We start from the raw sequence: 19,373 nt of genomic DNA on the forward strand, positions 1-19,373 counted from the left end.
ACCCATTATCCATTTTATTGAAATACAGACAATCTTACTTTGCCTATTACTTTTCTTTTACTGTCTAAATATTTTATAAAAAGGATGTTTTATTTTATAATTTAAAAATTAAAGCAAATTTTTTCTTTAAAAATTAGTAGATATATTTGAAATATCTATCTAACAATTTGAGAAGAAATAAGAATTAAACTTATGCTTCATATTTGTGTCCAAATAAATGCTGGATGTATTAGAAATTCAAATACTTTTATTTATTCATTTATTTTTTGCAGTTTATTTATTTATTTTTATTTTTTAAAATATAAATTTATTTATTTTAATTGGAGGTTAATTACTTTACAATATTGTGTTGGTTATGCCATATATCAACATGAATCTGCCACAGGTATACACGTGTTCCCCATCCTGAACCCCTCCCCCCCCCGCCCCATACCATCCCTCTGGGTCGTCTCAGTGCACCAGCCCCAAGCATCCAGTATCATGCATCGAACCTGGACTGGCTATTCATTTCATATATGATATTATACATGTTTCAATGCCATTCTTCCAAATCATCCCACCCTCGCCCTCTCCCACAGAGTCCAAAAGACTGTTCTATACATCTGTGTCTCTTTTGCTGTCTCACACACAAGGTTATTGTTACCATCTTTCTAAATTTCATATATATGCATTAGTATACTGTATTGGTGTTTTTCTTTCTGGCTTGCTTCACTCTGTATAATAGGCTCCAGTTTCATCCACCTCATTAGAACTCAACATCACTCATTATCAGAGAAATGCAAATCAAAACCACAATGAGGTACCATTTCACACCAGTCAGAATGGCTGCAATCCAAAAGTCTACAAACAATAAATGCTGGAGAGGGTGTGGAGAAAAGGGAACCCTCTTACACTGTTGGTGGGAATGCAAACTAGTACAGCCACTATGGAGAACAGTGTGGAGATTCCTTAAAAACCTGGAAATAGAACTGCCTTATGACCCACCAATCCCACTGCTGGGCATACACACCAAGGAAACCAGAATTGAAAGAGACACGTGTACCCCAATGTTCATCACAGCACTGTTTATAATAGCCAGGATGTGGAAGCAACCTAGATGTCCATCAGCAGATGAATGGATAAGAAAGCTGTGGTACATACACACAATGGAGTATTACTCAGCCATTAAAAATAATACTTTAAAAATTCAAATACTTCTAAAAAGGACAGTAAGTACTAGGAGAAAATATAAGTGAACTTATTTGGAACCCAAAGATTAGTAGGTTAAATAAAATGCTGTAACAAAAACTACCATACATGAAAATCACCATATGCAAAATTAAAATACAAGTGAAAAACCAATAAAAAATTGCATGTTGTCTAAAAATACTAGCATAATCTAAAGTCAAATACTTGTGAGAATAAATGAGCAATAGATATGAACAGGCAGGTCCTCAAAGAAGAAATAAAAGTGGCCAATAAGTGTATGAAAAAAATTATTCTTACTAGCAATGGAAGGCAGACAAATAAAATAATAATGATAACGGATTTTTTCCTAAGAAATCAGTAGAGAAGATATGGAGAAATAACCACTCTCATAGACTATAGAAGATGTAAACTGGCGACCCTTTTTTTCCTCTTTTTCTTATGGAAGTATCATTGACTTATGTGTGTGTACTTAGTTGCTCAGTCATGTCCAACTCTTTGCAACCCAATGGGGTGCCCGCCAGGCTCCTCCGTCCATGGGATTCTCCAGGCAAGAGTACTGGAGCGGGTTGCCATGCCGGCCTCCAGGGGATCTTCCCAACCCAGAGATGGAACCCAGGTCTCCCATATTGCAGGCAGACTGTTTACCATCTGAGCCACCAGGGAAGCCCATAATTGACATGAATTCGTTTCAGGGGAACAGCCTTTCTTGGGGACAATTGACAGTGCATAGGGAAGCCTTAGAATTTGGGATACCTTTGGCCTAACAATTGGCTCAGACGGTAAAGCGTCTGTCTACAATGCGGGAGACCTGGGTTCAATCCCTGGGTCGGGAAGATCCCCTAGAGAAGGAAATGGCAATCCACTCCAGTACTGTTGCCTGGAAAATCCCATGGACAGAGGAGCCTGGTGGGCTACAGTCCATGGGGTCGCAAAGAGTCGGACACAACTGAGCGACTTCACTTTGGCCTAATAATGACGCTTAATAGGAAGTTATCATGACTATGAATAAAGATGTAGCTAAAAATGTTTTACCATAGTACTAAATTTATACTAGTGAAAAATAAGAAACATGTCCCCAAAGAGAGGATTGCGCTAGTAATTTTTAAGATTTTGGTGTACCTGTGCAAAATGTAGAATAATACTTAATGACATAAAATACACGTTTGACATAGTAAGTAAAAATCAAACAAATTGAGAGCATCTGCATGGACACTAAAATATTAGCTGTTTTTATTTTGAGGCATTGACTGTAGCTGCCATTTATTTCTTTGCTTATCTTACCTGTGATTTCTAAGCATGTATTCTATAATAAGACAAGAAAATTGTTTTAAAATAGTGATTGGTTTTAAGCAACAACTTGGAATGTATATGCTTTAGCTCTTTCTAACGATGCTCTGTCTATACAGATTTACTGACTTGTTTTAAAATTTCCCACAAAAAAATAGCTGTCCAGAGAAACTGAGGAAGTGGATGAGATGTGTGATTTAGATTTATAGACTAAAGTATGTGGGAAAATAAAAAGACAGTTGTCATTAGAAGGCTTTGTACTAAGAAACTTCTTTTTGTTTTAATATAGTTTTAAAGTTGAATTTATTAATATACAGTCTGATTATCCCTGGAGAAGTGCATGGCAACCCACCCCAGTATTCTTGCCTGGAGAATCCCATGGACAGAGGAGCCTGGTGGGCTACAGTCCATGGGGTCACAAAGAGCTGGACACGACTGAGCCACTAAGCACAGCACGGCGCTGTCTGATTGTTGAGCAAGAAAGTCTGTGCTACTGTGGTTCAGAATTATTACTGAAAGAATTAAAATTAGGAGCAGCTGAATCTAAATGGTTTTTTGTTGTTGTTCTGAAAAAATTAGCTAAATAAGAAAAATAAGGTATTGAAAAATCATTGAGTAATATGATTATGGTAGACATGTGTCCATTTCTATGTCATTATTTAAAAAAAAATTTTTCCTGTAGATAATCAGAATGAGTTTGCTATTCTGAATAAACAGTTGGTTATGATAAATTATGACTGTTTAGGAGACCAAGTAATCTTTAGAAAAAATTTTGTTAAAATTATCTCTACCATTCTTACTGCCTTAACACAACATTCATATTTTGCCTCTTTATATCCACATTCCTTAATGTGATAAAAGTTACGTTTAACTGATTTAATCAGGTCAGTCTGTTTAATCTGGTTTTGATCCTAGGTAATTTCATTATGGTAACTTTTTGTTTTTGTTTTGTTTAAGATTATATTTGGGAATTTAAATATCTTTTTGTTCAGCGGAATTGCATCCTAGAGAACCTAGAATTGCATACGACACCATGGTCATCCTGTGAGTGCCTGTTTGATGATGATATAAGAGCAATTACATTTAAAGCAAAATTTCAAAAAAACACACCCTCCCTTGTGAAGATGTCAGATTTAGCAACACACCTAGAGGAAAAGCGTTCAGGTAAGATCTTATTTATAAAAGACATTGCTAGTTTTAATATAAGCAAAGAAGCTGCCATTTGTAGGAAAAATGTATAACTGATATAAAAGTGAAATAGAGATCTCTGTAAGTAGCTGAAGCAGATACTAACCTCTTCCTGACTTTCTGCCTATAATCCTTTGAGATCAATTTGTAATTATTAAGGGTTACTTAAAAATATTTTTTGCATATAGTTATAAGTAGCTTATCATTTAATATGCCAGAAATAGCAACTCTAATCAGAATCACTGTTGAGATAAATATTTTATCAAGTTACTAAGCTATCATCTATACATGATTATTAAAAATTAACATTGAGGAATTTCCTGGCGGTTCAGTGGCTAAGACTCCATGCTTCCAATGTAGTGGGCCCGGGTTTGATCCCTCCTCAAGGAACTAGATCCCACATACCACAACTAAGACCTGGTACAGTCAAATAAATAAACAACTATTTAAAAAAAAATAATTAACATTGACACAGAATTTATGGAATTTACTTACTGCTTTGTATATTGTAATAGCATACTTCCTGAACTTGAATGTGTGTGTGAGTGTGTATATAAATTTCATTTTCAGAAGTATACCACAGGAAAGGATGCCTGATGAATTTTATATACATACTCACGCAATTTCCATGAGCAAAATATAATTAATTTCTTTTGGGTGAAGTAGTAGAAGGAGTATGTTTTAGGTTTAGTATGCTATATACTTTGAAATGAAGAGAGACTAAAATAGCAAAAATAAATAACTAGATACAATTTTAGTGGGAAATACCAATACTTTCCACTAAATTGCATTGGCTTCTTAACTATGGAAATGATGCTAAAAGATGCTAACTCCTAGTTGATGGTATTATAAATTAAACAGCATTTAAAGCTGTAGTTAGGGTTGCTAAATGCCAATAATGAGTAAATGTCGGTGATTATCAGTTTTGGAAACTAATAGAAAGCTTTCCAATGGCTATCATAAAGAATAAATTCAGAGGGAAAATAAAGATTGAAAAAAATGAGATGTATCTGCAGGTTTATTGTTATATAATTTAAATTTGTTAATGAAGAAAGATTTGGTGAAAATTTTTCCTCAGAATTTGTATAATATTACTGTTTTTGAAAAAAAATACTGTTTTTGATTTTATAGGTTGAGTTATTACAAATATCTCAGGAAATTTGGATCTTGACAGTGAATTTTAGCTTTATTCTCCAATTTGCATAAATAATTTTCAGAATTATTATAGATGGCTTTAGATTTCATTAAATGGTAGAATTGTTTTAAGTGAAATAAGGTTATTTTTACAGTTTTTCTAATGAAAAGAATCTGATCCCAAATAAATTAGGTTGAAGCTCCTGATATCACATGCTAGGATTCTCAACTCCATTTCTTGGGGTTTTTTGCTAGCATGCTCTGCCCTCTTCTGGTTCGTCCACAGAAATGTAAGAGTTGGGTCCTATGCAGTTAATAGGACATTTCAGTTGGTGCTTTTCAAACAGGTTCAGAATGTTAGATTAAAAAAATTTTTTTAACAAGATTTTTGGGATACAATTTTCATATAGGCAGTTGCCCTTACTTAATAAAGTGTGTGCATTCACACTGGTGAGCATGGACTTGAAGCCCATGAAAGCAACCACAGTCATGGCGTCGTCGCCTGCCTCTTTGTATCTCTTTCCACCCCTCCTCCCTGCCCCCGACCCTTCCAGGGAGTCACGCTGCTTTCTGTCACTAAAGATTAATCTGAATTTTCTGTGCTTTTATATACATGGAATCATTTGTTTGGCATCTCTAACTTGGCCAATTCTTGGAGAGGTATCAGTTTCTTTGAGATGTATCTATGTGGTTGTGTGTATCAGTAAATCATTCTTTATCCTGTGATACAAATATACCCTGCTTTCTTTATTTGTTCAGTTATGGATGTACATCTGGGTTGTTTCCAGTTCTTGGCTATTATAAAGTTTCTATAAACATTCAAGTACAAGGCATTATTCAGACATAGTCTTTCTTTTCTCATGAGTGAATACCCAAGAATTGAATCAATAGCTGGATTATATGGCAGGCTTATGTTTAGCTGGTAAAGAAACTGCCAAAAAAATAAAAATAAACTGCCTGTTTCCCAAAGCAGTTGTCCCGCTTTGCATCTCCACCAGCAGTGTAGGAGCTCTGTTTTTCCGCACCCGCCTCAGCATTTGGTATGGCATTCTTCTTCATTCCGTTCATTCCGGTAGGTGTGTGGCGACGGGTCACCATACTCTCAGCTTGCGTTTATTTATTGGCTGGTGGCGTTGAACATCTTTTATGTACTGAATTGCCACCTGTATATCTTCTCTAATGAAGTGTCAATTGAAATCTTTTGCTTTACCAAGAAAAAGTTGGCTTCGTTGTTTTATTGAGTTTTGAGAGTTCTTTATATTCTGGGTAAAAATTCTTCTTTTGGGGGACTTAACCTGGTGGTCCAGTGGTTAAGACGTCACCTTTCTAAGGCAGGGAGTTTGTGTTCAGTCCCTGGTCAGAGAGCTAAAATTCCACTTGTTTTGAGACGCTTGCTCCTTGGAAGAAAAGTTATGACCAACCTAGACAGCATATTCAAAAGCAGAAACATTACTTTGCCGACTAAGGTCCGTCTAGTCAAGGCTATGGTTTTTCCTGTGGTCATGTATGGATGTGAGAGTTGGACTGTGAAGAAGGCTGAGCACCGAAGAATTGCTGCTTTTGAACTGTGGTGTTGGAGAAGACTCTTGAGAGTCCCTTGGACTGCAAGGAGGTCCAACCAGTCCATTCTGAAGGAGATCAGCCCTGGGATTTCTGTGGAAGGAATGATGCTAAAGCTGAAGCTCCAGTACTTTGGCCACCTCATGAGAAGAGTTGACTCATTGGAAAAGACTCTGATGCTGGGAGGGATTGGGGGCAGGAGGAGAAGGGGACGACAGAGGATGAGATGGCTGGATGGCATCACGGACTTGATGGACGTGAGTTTGAGTGAACTCCGGGAGCTGGTGATGGACAGGGAGGCCTGGTGTACTGGGATTCATGGAGTCGCAAAGAGTCAGACACGACTGAGTGACTGCACTGAACTGAACTTGAGGCCAAAAAAACAAGATGCAAACCAGAAGCAATATTGTAACAAATTTAATAAACACTTTAAAAATAATCCACATCAAAAAAAGCTTTATTTTTTTTTTTTTTTTGGATCCAGCTTGTAGGGTAGTTCCCTGACCAGGGACTGGACCTGTGCTCCAGTAGTGAAAGTGCTAGGTTCTGACCACTGGGCCGCCAGGGAATTCTTGCTTTTTGTTGCCCTTGTTGTTTAGTCACTAAGTCATGTCACACTCTTCGCAACTCATGGATTGTAGCCCACCAGGCTCCTCTGTCCATGGGATTTCCCAGGCAAGAATACTGGAGTGGGTTGCCACTTCCTTCTCCAGGAGATCTTCCCGACCCAGGGATCAAACCTGTGTCTGCTGCATTGGGAGTCGTATTCTTTACCACTGAGACACCCGGGAAGCCCAGAGAATTACTGCTAATACCTGTTAATAAGAAGCTTTGTGTCTGTATCACGGTGGATATTTGTCTGCAGTCTCCTTGTGTCTCTTTCTGGTTTTGGCGTTAGAGCAGTGCTCATAGAATGAGTCGACGAGTAGTGTCTCCTCTTCAGTCATCCCTTCCCTGGTGGCTCAGAGGCTAAAGCATCTGCCTGCAATGTGGGAGACCCGGGTTCAATCCCTGGGTCGGGAAGATCCCCCTGGAGAAGGAAATGGCAACCCACTCCAGTATTCTTGCCCGGAGGATCCCATGGACGGAGCAGCCTCTTCAGTTTTCTAGAAGAGTTTATTTGGAATTAGATTAAATTCTTCCATACATGTTTGGCAGAACTCCTTCAGGCCTCTCTGGGCCTGAAGTTTTCTTTATTGGAAGGTTTTTAACTACAAATTCAATTTCTTTAATAGATACAGGGCTATTCCAGTTACTTGTTTCTTCTTAAGTGCGCTTTGATCGTTTGTATCTTTCAAGAAGTTTGTTCATTTCATCTAGGTTGTTGGCACAACAACAACAAAAGTTTGTTGGCATGAAGTTATAGTATTTTCTTACTATCCCTTTTAATATATGTAGAATTTGTAATGATACTGGTATTACCTGATATTGCTAATTTGTGCCTTCTCTCTCTTTTTTTTGACTGATCATCAGCTGGAGTTTTACCAGTTTTATTAATCTGCTCATATAACTACCTTTTGTATTCATTATTTTTTCTATTTTCTAGTCCATTGATTTCTGCTCTGATCTTTTTTTTTTCCTTTCTTCTGCTTTCTTGGGTTTCTTTCTCTTTTTTCACATTCCTTAGGGTGGAAATGGAGGTAACTGAGATGTTTTTTCCCAATGTAGGAGTTTAGTGCCATGAATTTTCCTGTAAGTATAACTTCTAAGTTCTCTGCTGAATACCTTATGGATTATGAGATTTTCCCCTCCAGCTGGTGGGGGAAGACACTATTCCTATCTCTGTGCAAGCTTCAGGGATTGTCCAGTACTTTTGGATGGTTCTTTTCTTGCCCTCTGGTTACATATATTGGTCAGTATTCAGTTGAATTCTTCAGGCGGGGGGTACCCTCTGCAGTTCTCCAGAGTTCCCCTTTGTCTTGTCTCATAACCAACTCTGATATCTCTAGCCATATTAGCCTTCCAGACTCAAGCTGTGTCTGCTGTCAGTTCAGGGAAACCACCAGGCTCTGCCTGGGCCTCCTTTCCTGTACTGTAGCCAGTAAACGCTTGTCTGTAAGCTGGGGCAGTTACTAGGCTTACATCTTTTGCTTCTCATCTCTTAGGGATCGCTGTCCTTTGTTGCCTGATATCTAATGTCCTGACAGTTGCTGTTTCCTACATTTTGTTTGGTTTTTAGTTGCTTCTGGTGTCAGCTGTTTTCACGCACAACACTTGTGACATCAGATGGATGGTTTGTTGTTTTCCACGTCAACAGCCAGTTCTCCAACTCTGAACACCAACTGGGTGTTGTATCAATTCAGTTTGGATGCTGCCTACTTCAAGTTAGTGTCAGACTTCACAGCTTAGAGAGCTCAGTCCTGGCCCAGAAAATTAAAAAACAAAACCCCACTTTTTAATTGAATTACAGAGATTTATTCTCAGAGAACTCCATATACCCACTTCTACATGGAAACATTTATTATTAGCTTTAACCAAATGTAAGTTCATGTGCTGGACACACAGTGAGGGCTAATGAACCGGAATGTCAGAGTTTAGAGCAGAAAAAGGTTTACTGAAGGGCCAAGCAGGGAGAATGAGCAACTCATGCTCAAAAACTCCTAAGTCCCTGATGGTTTTCAGGGAGAAGTTTTTATGGGCAATATTTGGGATGTGAAAGGGTGTGGCTTTCTTCACATTGGTTGGTGGTAAGGTCACAGGATAATGTTCCAGGAATCTTGTGCTTTTTAGCCTGAAGTTACCATCCTCCAGCTGGGTGGGGGCCTTAGTTCCTGCAGAAGATCTCAAAGATACTGTTATATATATTTTATGAGGAGGACCCTGCCCCACTGGTATACTGTTCTTTCTTCACTTCTTCGATTCCCTCCCTTCCCAGATTCGTAACTGAATTGGAACTTGGAAGGTCAAGGGGGCTGAATGAAGCCTGTTTCTTAGAAACAAGACATGAGGACAGAAAGGAATTTGTACCTGGGAGGGAGGGCCCCATAGGGTCACGCTCTGTTTTAGTACTAACAGTTAATTTAATTTAATAATGTTTCTGGAAAATAAACACAGATAGTAGAAAATTTACACATTTTTTACATCATCAAACAAAAATTCGATACAACTTTCAAACATGGGAGTGAGTGGCCACAGAAGCCTCTAGGTGGATACTAACCGGTGAGACCTTGGGCAGCGCTGTTGTGCCATGGATGTGTCTAAACCTGCTTCCCGTCTCTGTGTCCCTCCTGCCCCCGCCTCTGAAGCCTCACGGGCTTATGAGGATGGTCACTGCAGGGAGAAGGCCGCAGGCAGTAGAGGGGCTGCATTTATGTTGGTGTCACAGAAGAGTCAACCCTTTTTTTTGTTTTAACAATCTTTTTTTTTTAAGTCTTTATTGAATTTGTTACAACATTGCTTTGGTTTTTTGGCCACAAGGCATATGGGATCCTAGCTCCTCAGTTCAGTTCAGTTCAGTCCAGTCACTCAGTCGTGTCCGACTCTTTGCGACCCCATGAATCGCAGCACGCCAGGCCTCCCTGTCCATCACCAACTCCCGGAGTTCACTCAGATTCACATCCATTGAGTCAGTGATGCCATCCAGCCATCTCATCCTCTGTCGTCCCCTTCTTCTCCTGCCCCCAATCCTTCCCAGCATCAGAGTCTTTTCCAATGAGTCAACTCAACCAGGGATCAAACCCGCACCCTCCTCATAGCAAGGCAGTCTTAACCACAGGACCAGGAAATTCCTGTTACATATCTTTTACATAAAACATCTACTTGCTGGGGTTAGAGGCCTAGAATTAGATATAATGATAAAAATAAACAACATATAGACAACAACAAATTAGGTGGCTATGGTTTTGATGATTAATAGCACAAAGGATATATCCTCACTTCATTTGGGGCATGAGGCTGGGAATTGGGAGCATTCTTGCAAGCCCTGGAGAGGTACTCCCCACTGGGAAACCATACAAAAACCTTGTGCTGTTATAGTCAGTCCCTGGTGGGCTTCCCTGGTAGCTCAGCTGGTAAAGAATCCGCCTGCAATGCAAGAGACCCTAGTTCAATTCCCTAGTTCAATTTGGGAAGATCCTTTGAAGAAGGGACGAGCTACCCTTACTCCAGTTTTCTTGGGCTTTACCGGTGGCTCAGGTGGTAACGAATCCACCTGCAACGGGGGAGACCTGGGTTCGATCCCTGGGTTGAGAAGATCCCCTGGAGGAGGGCATGGCAACCCAATTGCCATGGGGAGTTCTTGCCTAGAGAATCCCCATGGACAGAGGAGCCTGACAGGTTATAATCCATGGGGTTGCAAAGAGTCGGACACGACTGAGTGACTAAGGACAGCACAGCACACAGTCAGTCCCTGGCAGTGAAACTGAGCAGGATCCTCTGGGGCCCTCTGTGGTACAGACATCCATCTTTTCAACCAAGGTAGCCAAATGAATCTCTCCTCTTAGCTACAGGCAGAGGACCCCTCACACTTCAGAGTAAATGCTGAAGCCATAAGTGAGTAAGCTTGTCTAGCAAGAGAGCAGAGAAGACCAAGACCTTAGTGTCCTTCACTATAAGTAACTGTGAATCAACCATGTAATTAACCATGTTTGTAAATTAGAGTTATGGTTTTGGCCTCCTAATTTGTGATATTTCTTTTTGCTTATCTTTTACAGGAGTGATTCTAATCAAAGCCCAGATTTTAGAGCTAGTGTTTCCCATCACAGCAGTTCAGAAAATAGCTCTGAATGCTCGCAGTTCTCTGAAGAGTATTTTTTCTTCTCTTCCCAATATTATATACACTGGCTGCGCAAAATGTGGATCAGAGCTACAAACAGATGAGAACAAGATCTACAAACAATGTTTTAGCTGCTTGCCATTTACGATGAAGAAAATGTACTATAGGTAAGGCAGCTAAGCAGGCCAGCTAGATGGGAAATGTTTATTATTATGGGACTAGAAATGACCAAAAAGTTACATATATCAAGTGCTTCTGATGAAAAATAACGAGCTAATCCAAGAGAATAAATTTTTCCTCCTGAGTGATGGAGAAATGGCTAGTTATGAAAGCAAAAATTGCCCAGTAGTCATAACAGGAATTTTTAAAAAGCAGTAATTGGAGATTTTATTGTTTTTAAGCAGATATACTAAAGAAACATTTTGCTTGGTTTAATTTTTAACCAAGTTCTAAATGGCTCATAAGAAACTCATTTCCCCATCTTAACTCATTATTGGAATTTAAAGGTTAAAATTAATTATATGATCTAACCCCTGAGTTGTAGAAGCTAGTAAGATGTTTAACTTTTCTGCACCTCAGTTTTCTCATCTTCACACTAAACATTAAGGATAGCAGATTAGCAATCAGTGTTTTATGCTCTTTTCTATTTCTAAATACTACAATATCTAAAAACCAAATGCAGATATGTTCAGCATGTTATCATGGAATACTTTAAATAAGAAAATTTATAGAAGGATAATCCATTAGCCTTATTTCTCTTTACATATATTTCTGTTTGTTATGAATAAGTAAATGAACTTTGCTCTTACTTTGGAAGTTGCTTGTTTGAAAAAGAAGGTTGGATTCAGATGCAAGGTCCCCTCCTCTCTTTGTCTCCACCAAGTCCATTCTCCACAGCCAACAGAGTAACCACTGCCTTCCTTTAGAACCTTTCTGGAATTTCCCGTCACACTCTGCATTTGCCATCACACTCGTCTGCCACACTCCCTGCCTTGATCCCTGGGTTGATACTAGCCTTCTGTACAGTTTTTAGCGCTCTGACTTTTTCCTCCTTAGGGCTTTCTCGCCTGCTTCTCCCCCTGCCTGACCCCGCAAGGCTGACTCGTTCGTGTCTTAGTTGAGGGGCCCTTCATCAGAGAGACTTTTTTTAGTCACCTCCTTTGTTCTCCGTTGAAGGGCTCTGTGTGTGCACCCGGAGTCATTTACTTGCGTAGTCTTCTGAAAAACCTCTTTATGGAGATACAGTTCACAGTCCATCAAATTAACCCATCAAAAATGTAAAATTCCAAGGCTTTAGTATATTCACAGGCTCGTGCAGCTGTTACCACAATCCATTTTAGGTCACCTTCACCTCTCCCACCCCCAAAGTGGCCACTTCTCACTCTCCCTTCCCACCAGCCTAGAGCACCCACTAGTCGAATTTCTGGCTCTGCAGATGTACTTACTTTGGACATTTCATATAAATAATCATACAGGGTGCAGTCTTTTATGACTGGCTTCTTCTTTTTTAACATGTTTCCAGGTTCGTCCATATTGTAGCATATATCAAGCACTTCATTTTGTTTTATTCCCAGGTAATATGGGCGTCCCTGCGTGCCAGTGCAGGAGATGCACGTTTGATCCCTGGGTTGGGAAGATCCCTGGAGAAGGAAATGGCAACCCACTCCAGGATTCTCGCTTGGGAAATCTCATGGACAGAGGAGCCTGGTGGGCTTAGTCCTTGGGGTCGCTAAAGAGTTGGACACAACTTGACGACTAACCAACCACAACATATGGATACACTGCATTTTATCTATCCCTTCATCAATTGGTGAACGTTTGGATTGTGCCTACTTTTTGGCTATTATACATAATACTGCTCCAAACATTCATGTACAACTTTTTGTGTGGCCATGTTTTCATTTCTCTTGGGCATGCACTCAGGAGTAGAATTGCTAGGTTGATGTGGTAACTTTTTATTCCTTTTGAGGAGCTGCCAAACTGTTTTCCGAAGCTGCTGCACAGTTTTAGTTTTACCAGCAGTGAATGAGGGTTGCAGTTTCTCCATGTCCTTGCTGTCACTTTTTATTATTGTCTGTTTCTCTTTTTTGTTGCATGTGCTTTTGGTATCGTATCTAAGAAAAGTATGCTTCCTAAGCCAATATCACGGAGGCTTACTCCTATATTTTCTTCCAAGAATTTTATAGTTAGCTCTCACATACAGATTCATGATCTGTTTTGAGTTAATTTCTGTATGTGGTATAAGGTAGGAGTCCAACTTCATTCGTTTATTCAGTTGTCCTTGTACCGTTGGTTGAAAAGCCTAGTCTATCCTCACCGAAGCATCTTGCCTCCATATTGAAAACCTTAACTGTCTTTCTATACCACTAAACTCTGAAGTTCCTTGAGTGAAGGAAGCAGATCTCTCTCGTTCACTAGTGTATACCCAGTGAATATATGAACAGTACAAGATTTTGAGCACGTATTTGTTGAAATAGAGAATGGAGGAGGAGGGGCGTCCCCGGAGGTTCCGTGGTTAAGACTTTGTGCTCCCCGTGCCGGGGAGGCAGGTTCAGTCCCTCGTCAGGGAACTGAAGGCCCAGGTGCCACGTGGCGCATCCAGATTTAAAAAAGAGAATGGGAGAAGTGAGATACCCTGGGGAAAGATTATAAAAAGGTAAAAGCACCTAGAATCATCATGTGGATAAAGGGAAAAATAAGTTTTTAGAGAGAAAATCAGTAGTCATGTTTTAGTGGTTACACTGAATTCCCCTACACTGGTATGTCTTTCTAAATTCGGTTCAGTTTATCTTGTGATAATTTATTTTTAAAAGGGGCGTATCCCTTTCTTTAAGAGCACACAGAATAATTTTATTCACGTCATTTTGCTCATATTGATTGTTCTTTAGAGTGTATCATGGTTTGTCTCTACTTCTTTGTCTTTATTTAGTGACATGCACAACAGTTTGTTTATTATGGTAAAAAATCCAGTGGGAAAAAATAACTTGAAATTGTGATTGTGAAATATGTGATTATCATCTTTATTTTATCTCTGAAAGTAATTTTCACAATAGGGTAAAATTATGTCTTCTTACATTAGTATCTGAAAATTTAAAATGAATGTGAGATAAATAAAATCTATTAATTTATTACTTGAAACTCTTTAAAATAAAAGCCCTTAATTTCTAGGGCATTTCAGGACATGCTAGTGTTGTTTTAGGAATTAAAATTAACTCTGCAGAAAAACCCAGTGATTTGGGCTTCCCTGGTGGTTCAGTGGTAAGAATCGACCTTGTAATGCAAGGGACACCAGTTTGGTCCCTGGCCTGGGAAGACCCCATATGCCTTGGGGCAACTAAGCCTGCGTGTAGTGATTACTGAAGCCAGCACGCGCTAGAGCTCGTGCCCCGAAACAAGAGAAGCCGTAGCAGTGAGGAGCCCACTCACCACACCTCGAGAGTGGCCCCTACTCCCCGAAAGCAGAGAACGCCTTTGCACAGCAACAATGACCCAGTGCAGCCAAAATAAGTAAATAGATATTTTTTTTATAAAACTGATTTTTGAAATTATATTACATTTAAACATTTCTTTAACTGAAAATCTTTTTGATGGTTCTGAGCTGTTTACTCTTTTGCAGGCCAGCTTTAATGACCATAGTTGATGGAAAATATAAGGTCTGTATCCATGTGGGATCAAAGCTGATAGAGAAGATTCTTCTCAACATTTCTCCTGACTGGCTCAACAGAGTAATAGGTAAGATATCAACATGCCATCAAGAGGTTGTCCTCTGTGAAACCATTCATATCAGGAGTACAGATAGTATATTAAAATAGAAGGAACATTATACTCTAAATTAACTTCTTTTCCTGTCAGTTTATAAGCAGAAGGATAGTTTAGCTTGAGTGAAACGCAAGACTATACAGACTACTGTAAATAAAATAAGTAATCAGCGAGGGCCAACTGCACAGCACAGGGAGCCCTACTCGATACTCTGTAATAAGCTGTGTGGGAAAAGAACCTGGAAACGAATAGACGTGTGCGTACGTGTAACTGCCTCACTTTGCTGGACACCAGAAACTAACACAACACTGTAAATCAGCTACACTCCAATATAAAATAAATTTCTTTAATCAATAAAATTCTCATATGTACAATGAAAAAAAAAAGAAACACAAGATTATGTGAGTTGGAAGGTAAGACTTGCTCTACATCTGTCTCAGCACGTGGAGAGAGAGAGGTCGGTACCTAATCTCTTCTTCTTCTAACTTTCCCCTTGGTGAGGGAAACACCAGTACCTTAGTTTTTTAATAGTTAAGTGAATGAATGTGCAGCGCTATACAAACAGATGAAGACTGTCCAGATGCCAGTCATGTGGGTGTTCAGGAACCCCAGCTCTGATGATGGGCACAGCAACAGTGGCTGATCATCAGTAGCTGACAACAAAGATGATCCATTTGTCAGATGCTCAAACTCCACCCTCCCCTCCTTAGTCTTAGACTCTCTAAGCAGATGAGTTAACCTCGCTTAAGGATGGCTCTGCCTCTTAATAGTGGGTTATTTTTTCTGGCTTTCATTTTTGCTTAAATGGTGAACATTGCTTATAGAGCAGAACAGACTGAGGCGAACAGTATTTGTACCTAAAGTGAGCGTGCCTGTTTTCTTCGACTTTTAATGGGGGTGGGCGTCAGCAGAGTAGAGTTAATTTTGCCAGACCATGAGTTGGATTTGAGTTTTTCATTGCTCTGGTTACCTTCAGGTCACCACTGGCTTCAAATTATCTAGCATCATCCATGCTCATGGTGGGGAACGGTTTTCCAGAGAGTTTCCTCCAAATATTCCTGCTCCACTGTCAGCTTCAATCCTTCACCCTGCACCCGGGCCTCAGAGAGCTTCTTGGCACAGGCACCGCTGATTGTCATTTTTGCATCCCAGCCTAGAGAGAGGGGCAGGAGTGATTCTCTTTGATTCTTGTCTAGCTGTGGTCCTACACAGGTTCTTCGTGTGTCTGGTTCTTGGATGTGGTGCTTTCTAACAGGCCCTGTCCCTCCTGCCATAGCAGCTGAGCTCTGCCTGTGTCTTTGTTGAGTATCTGTGCGTGGTCCTACCCCTATCCCAGCCTCAGGGTACTGCTGATGGTCTTGATCCAAGGTGGTTTTCTGCCCCTTCCCCAGGAATAGAGGGATTTTCCTCCATCTTCATCCTCACTGTCTGTATCTTGAGGCAGGAAGACTTGTGGTCTTAAGATCCCTGGTGGTCCAGGGGCTAAGACTCCACAATCCCAACACACAGGGTCCCTGGTCAGGGAGCTAGATCCCACAGCCACGACTAAAGGTCCTGCAGTGAAGATCGAAGATCCTGCCTGCCGCAACTAAGACCTGGCACAAACAAATAAATAAATATTTTAAAAAGATTTTGATATTCATTAAGTAACTGACTCAGGGTTCTGTTATACAAACAGTATGTGTGTGTATAACCATGATAAGATAGACTAGATAAACCTGAGTTCTTTTCTGATGTGGACATACCCTTTTTGTTTCAAGCTTAATTTAGGAAAAGATGAATCTCAGTTCTTTCCTGTATTGTTTTATGAAGCCGGTGGCTGTGCCATAATAGGAAACACCATCAGTCTGAACCCGTGCTCTCTCTTCAGAACAGCAGGAGTTGGACCTCATCATAATAGAGTAACCTACGGCTAGAAAGAGCAAGGATAGATATTTACAGTGGCTTTGGGACTTGAGAAACCAAGGGAAACAATGAACCCTTTACGTGTGAGCATTTCCGTTCCCTCGGGAAGGACACTAAGAGACCCACATGTTTCCTCTTCCGCAGCCCCTCCCTCTGATGTCACATATGGAATGGTCGCCGCAGACCTGCTCCATGCCTTGCTGGCGAGTAGTGGGGCACCTTGTGTCCTGAAGGTGCAGAGCCTCTTTGTGTTGGATGAGAACAGCTACCCACTGCAGCAGGACTTCTCCCTCCTGGATTTTTATCTCAGCAGCTTGAAGCATGCATCCCAGTCCTTCTCTGAGACCAGAGGAAGAAAATGCAGGCGCTTCAAGGAAGAGCACTGAAATGATTTGTCTTTGGAAATGAATGACAGGGCTTTTGCTCAGGGTTTTAAAATAAGTATGTTTTATAAAGAGAACTGTGCTAAATATATTAATTAAAACTTTTTTTTCCCTAAGAAAATTCTGTGAAGTTTATTGTTCGCTCATTTTTTGGTCTTTCCCTTTCTTGCCCCTAGAGAAATGATCTAGCAATGAGGCAGCATGCAGCAGGTCATTAGGGTTAAGCCTCTCTCCGTTTAGTCCCTGCTCCGTTCCAGGCTCTGTGCTAAGTACTGAGACATGGACCTGAGGAACTGCTTTTCTGCTATGGTCACAAACTTAATGTTTTTCTTACTCCTTCATTAACAAACTGTAGACATGACATGATTTCCTTGATTATAGTTATACATGACTATGGCTTAGTTCAGATAAGCCTATGTTTAGACAAGTTCCAGACGACCATGTCTTTTGATAAAGAGGCATTGAAAATGTAGGAACGTGGTCGTGTTTCAACTCATTATCAGGGAAGGCAGAGAGTCATATTGTTCATTTCTAGGATTTGAGTCGGAAAAGGCAATGGCACCCCACTCCAGTACTCTTGCCTGGAAAATCACATGGACGGAGGAGCCTGGTGGGCTGCAGTCCATGGGGTCGCTGAGTCAGACACGGCTGAGCGACTTCACTTTCACTTTTCATGCATTGGAGAAGGAAATGGCAACCCACTCCAGTGTTCTTGCCTGGAGAATCCCAGGGACGGGGGAACCTGGTGGGTTGCCATCTATGGGGTCGCACAGAGTCAGACACGACTGAAGCTACTTAGCAGCAGCAGCAGCAGGATCTGAGTACCTCACTGAATTTACTTACCAACAGACACTTCACAACTTGTTACATTCTATACATCCTCTCATTACAACTATAGCAGCAGCTCCCAGAGAATGGTAGTCACCAGTGAGGAAATCGGGAGCGGTACTTAACCAGGAGGTCTGGAGGATGCTCAGTGGCACTAGATTAATCATATTGCTTGAAGAAAGCTAAATTCATGATAAAATGAACAGGTGTGTTTCGTAAAATTGTTTTGGTTCATTGAAATTTTTTTTCTCAAATTCAGGCTTGTTTTGTTTTTAACTTGGCTTCCCTAAAAATGAACCTCAGGAGTTTTGTGATTCTCTCCAAAACCATATACAAAAAAGATGAGAGTATGTATGAGAGTGCACACATACAAAAGAACCTTATTTGGCGGAGAAGGGTCTGTAACTTCTAACAAAACCTTCTTACACAGTTTGTGACAGTTTCTTGTCACGAGAGAACAAGCTCCTGCCTGATCCTCACACGCCGACAGCTCCCGCCAAATGGCACCTCCTCTCTCCATCCTAGTATTTCTCTCTGATTCATTTCACCGTATGCTCAGATAAGCTCTGGGTAGCAGGCCAGCGAATTGTCTGCATAATCAGATACTAGATAAGCTAAGGAGCTGTCTTTATTTACATTTGTTCTTCTTGAGTTGCTCAGTCTTGTCCGACCCTTTTGTGACCCCATGGACTGTAGCCCACCCGGCTCCTCTGTTCATGGGATGTTCCAGGCAAGAATACTGGAGTAGGTTGCCATTTCCTTCTCCAGGGGAATCTTCCTGATCCAGGGATCGAACCTGAGTCTCCTGCATTGCAGGCAGATTTTCATGCAACACTGTGATCATACTGTCTGGAAGAATCTTACCAATATGGTATAGTGATTCCCCTAAATGGGAAATCCTGGTTTTATTTTCTCCTTTATTTTTACTTGATGGAATTATTAGAAAAATGTCCCTAACTTCTAAAGAATATAAATTCCCTGTATTAAAAAGATCACTTCCCAAATATAGAAAAAATATATATTCATGTAACCAATATCCCAATTAAGATTTAGAACATTTCCATCACTCTAAAACTTCCTCTCGTCTCTACCTCCAGTTAGTTCCCACTAATGACAGGAAATCACTGTTCTGATTTCTACCACCGTAGATTAGTTTGTTCTGTTCTTGAATTTCATATAAGTAAAATCATATAGTTTATTTCCTTTGTGAACTTTTTCTCACATCAGTTTTGAAATTCACCCAAGTTTTCATGTGACTCAGTATTTCATTCTTTTTATTGCTGTGGAATATACCAATTCTATGAATATATTACATTATCCATTTTCTAGCTGCTATAAGCATCATTTTACAAGTCTTGTTGTGGATGTATGTTTTTATTTTATAGTTGGGGAGGTAAATCCTTATGGAGATTGCTGGCTTATGGGAT

General features: G+C 40.2%; 1 protein-coding gene across 26 annotated transcripts in view; it reads left to right on the forward strand.

Annotated features, from left to right (window-relative positions):
* SHLD2 (shieldin complex subunit 2) overlaps positions 1 to 17,239 on the forward strand; it is a 103,376-nt gene extending 86,137 nt beyond the window's left edge. For 18 of the 26 annotated variants that reach the window (XM_060406351.1, XM_060406341.1, XM_060406347.1 and 15 more), the window contains 4 exons: positions 3,433 to 3,639; positions 11,010 to 11,238; positions 14,688 to 14,803; positions 16,880 to 17,239. In XM_060406351.1, coding sequence (XP_060262334.1) covers positions 3,433 to 3,639; positions 11,010 to 11,238; positions 14,688 to 14,803; positions 16,880 to 17,121 — 794 coding nt within the window. In that variant the 3' untranslated portion in view covers positions 17,122 to 17,239. Of the gene's footprint in view, positions 1 to 3,432; positions 3,640 to 11,009; positions 11,239 to 14,687; positions 14,804 to 16,590 lie in introns of all 26 variants that reach the window. The other 8 variants (XM_060406356.1, XM_060406358.1, XM_060406355.1 and 5 more) reach the window with 1 other exon arrangement.
* The last annotated feature ends 2,134 nt before the right edge of the window (positions 17,240 to 19,373 follow it).

Source organism: Ovis aries, chromosome 25 (genome assembly GCF_016772045.2).
Source record: "Ovis aries strain OAR_USU_Benz2616 breed Rambouillet chromosome 25, ARS-UI_Ramb_v3.0, whole genome shotgun sequence".
Taxonomy (NCBI): domain Eukaryota; kingdom Metazoa; phylum Chordata; class Mammalia; order Artiodactyla; family Bovidae; genus Ovis; species Ovis aries.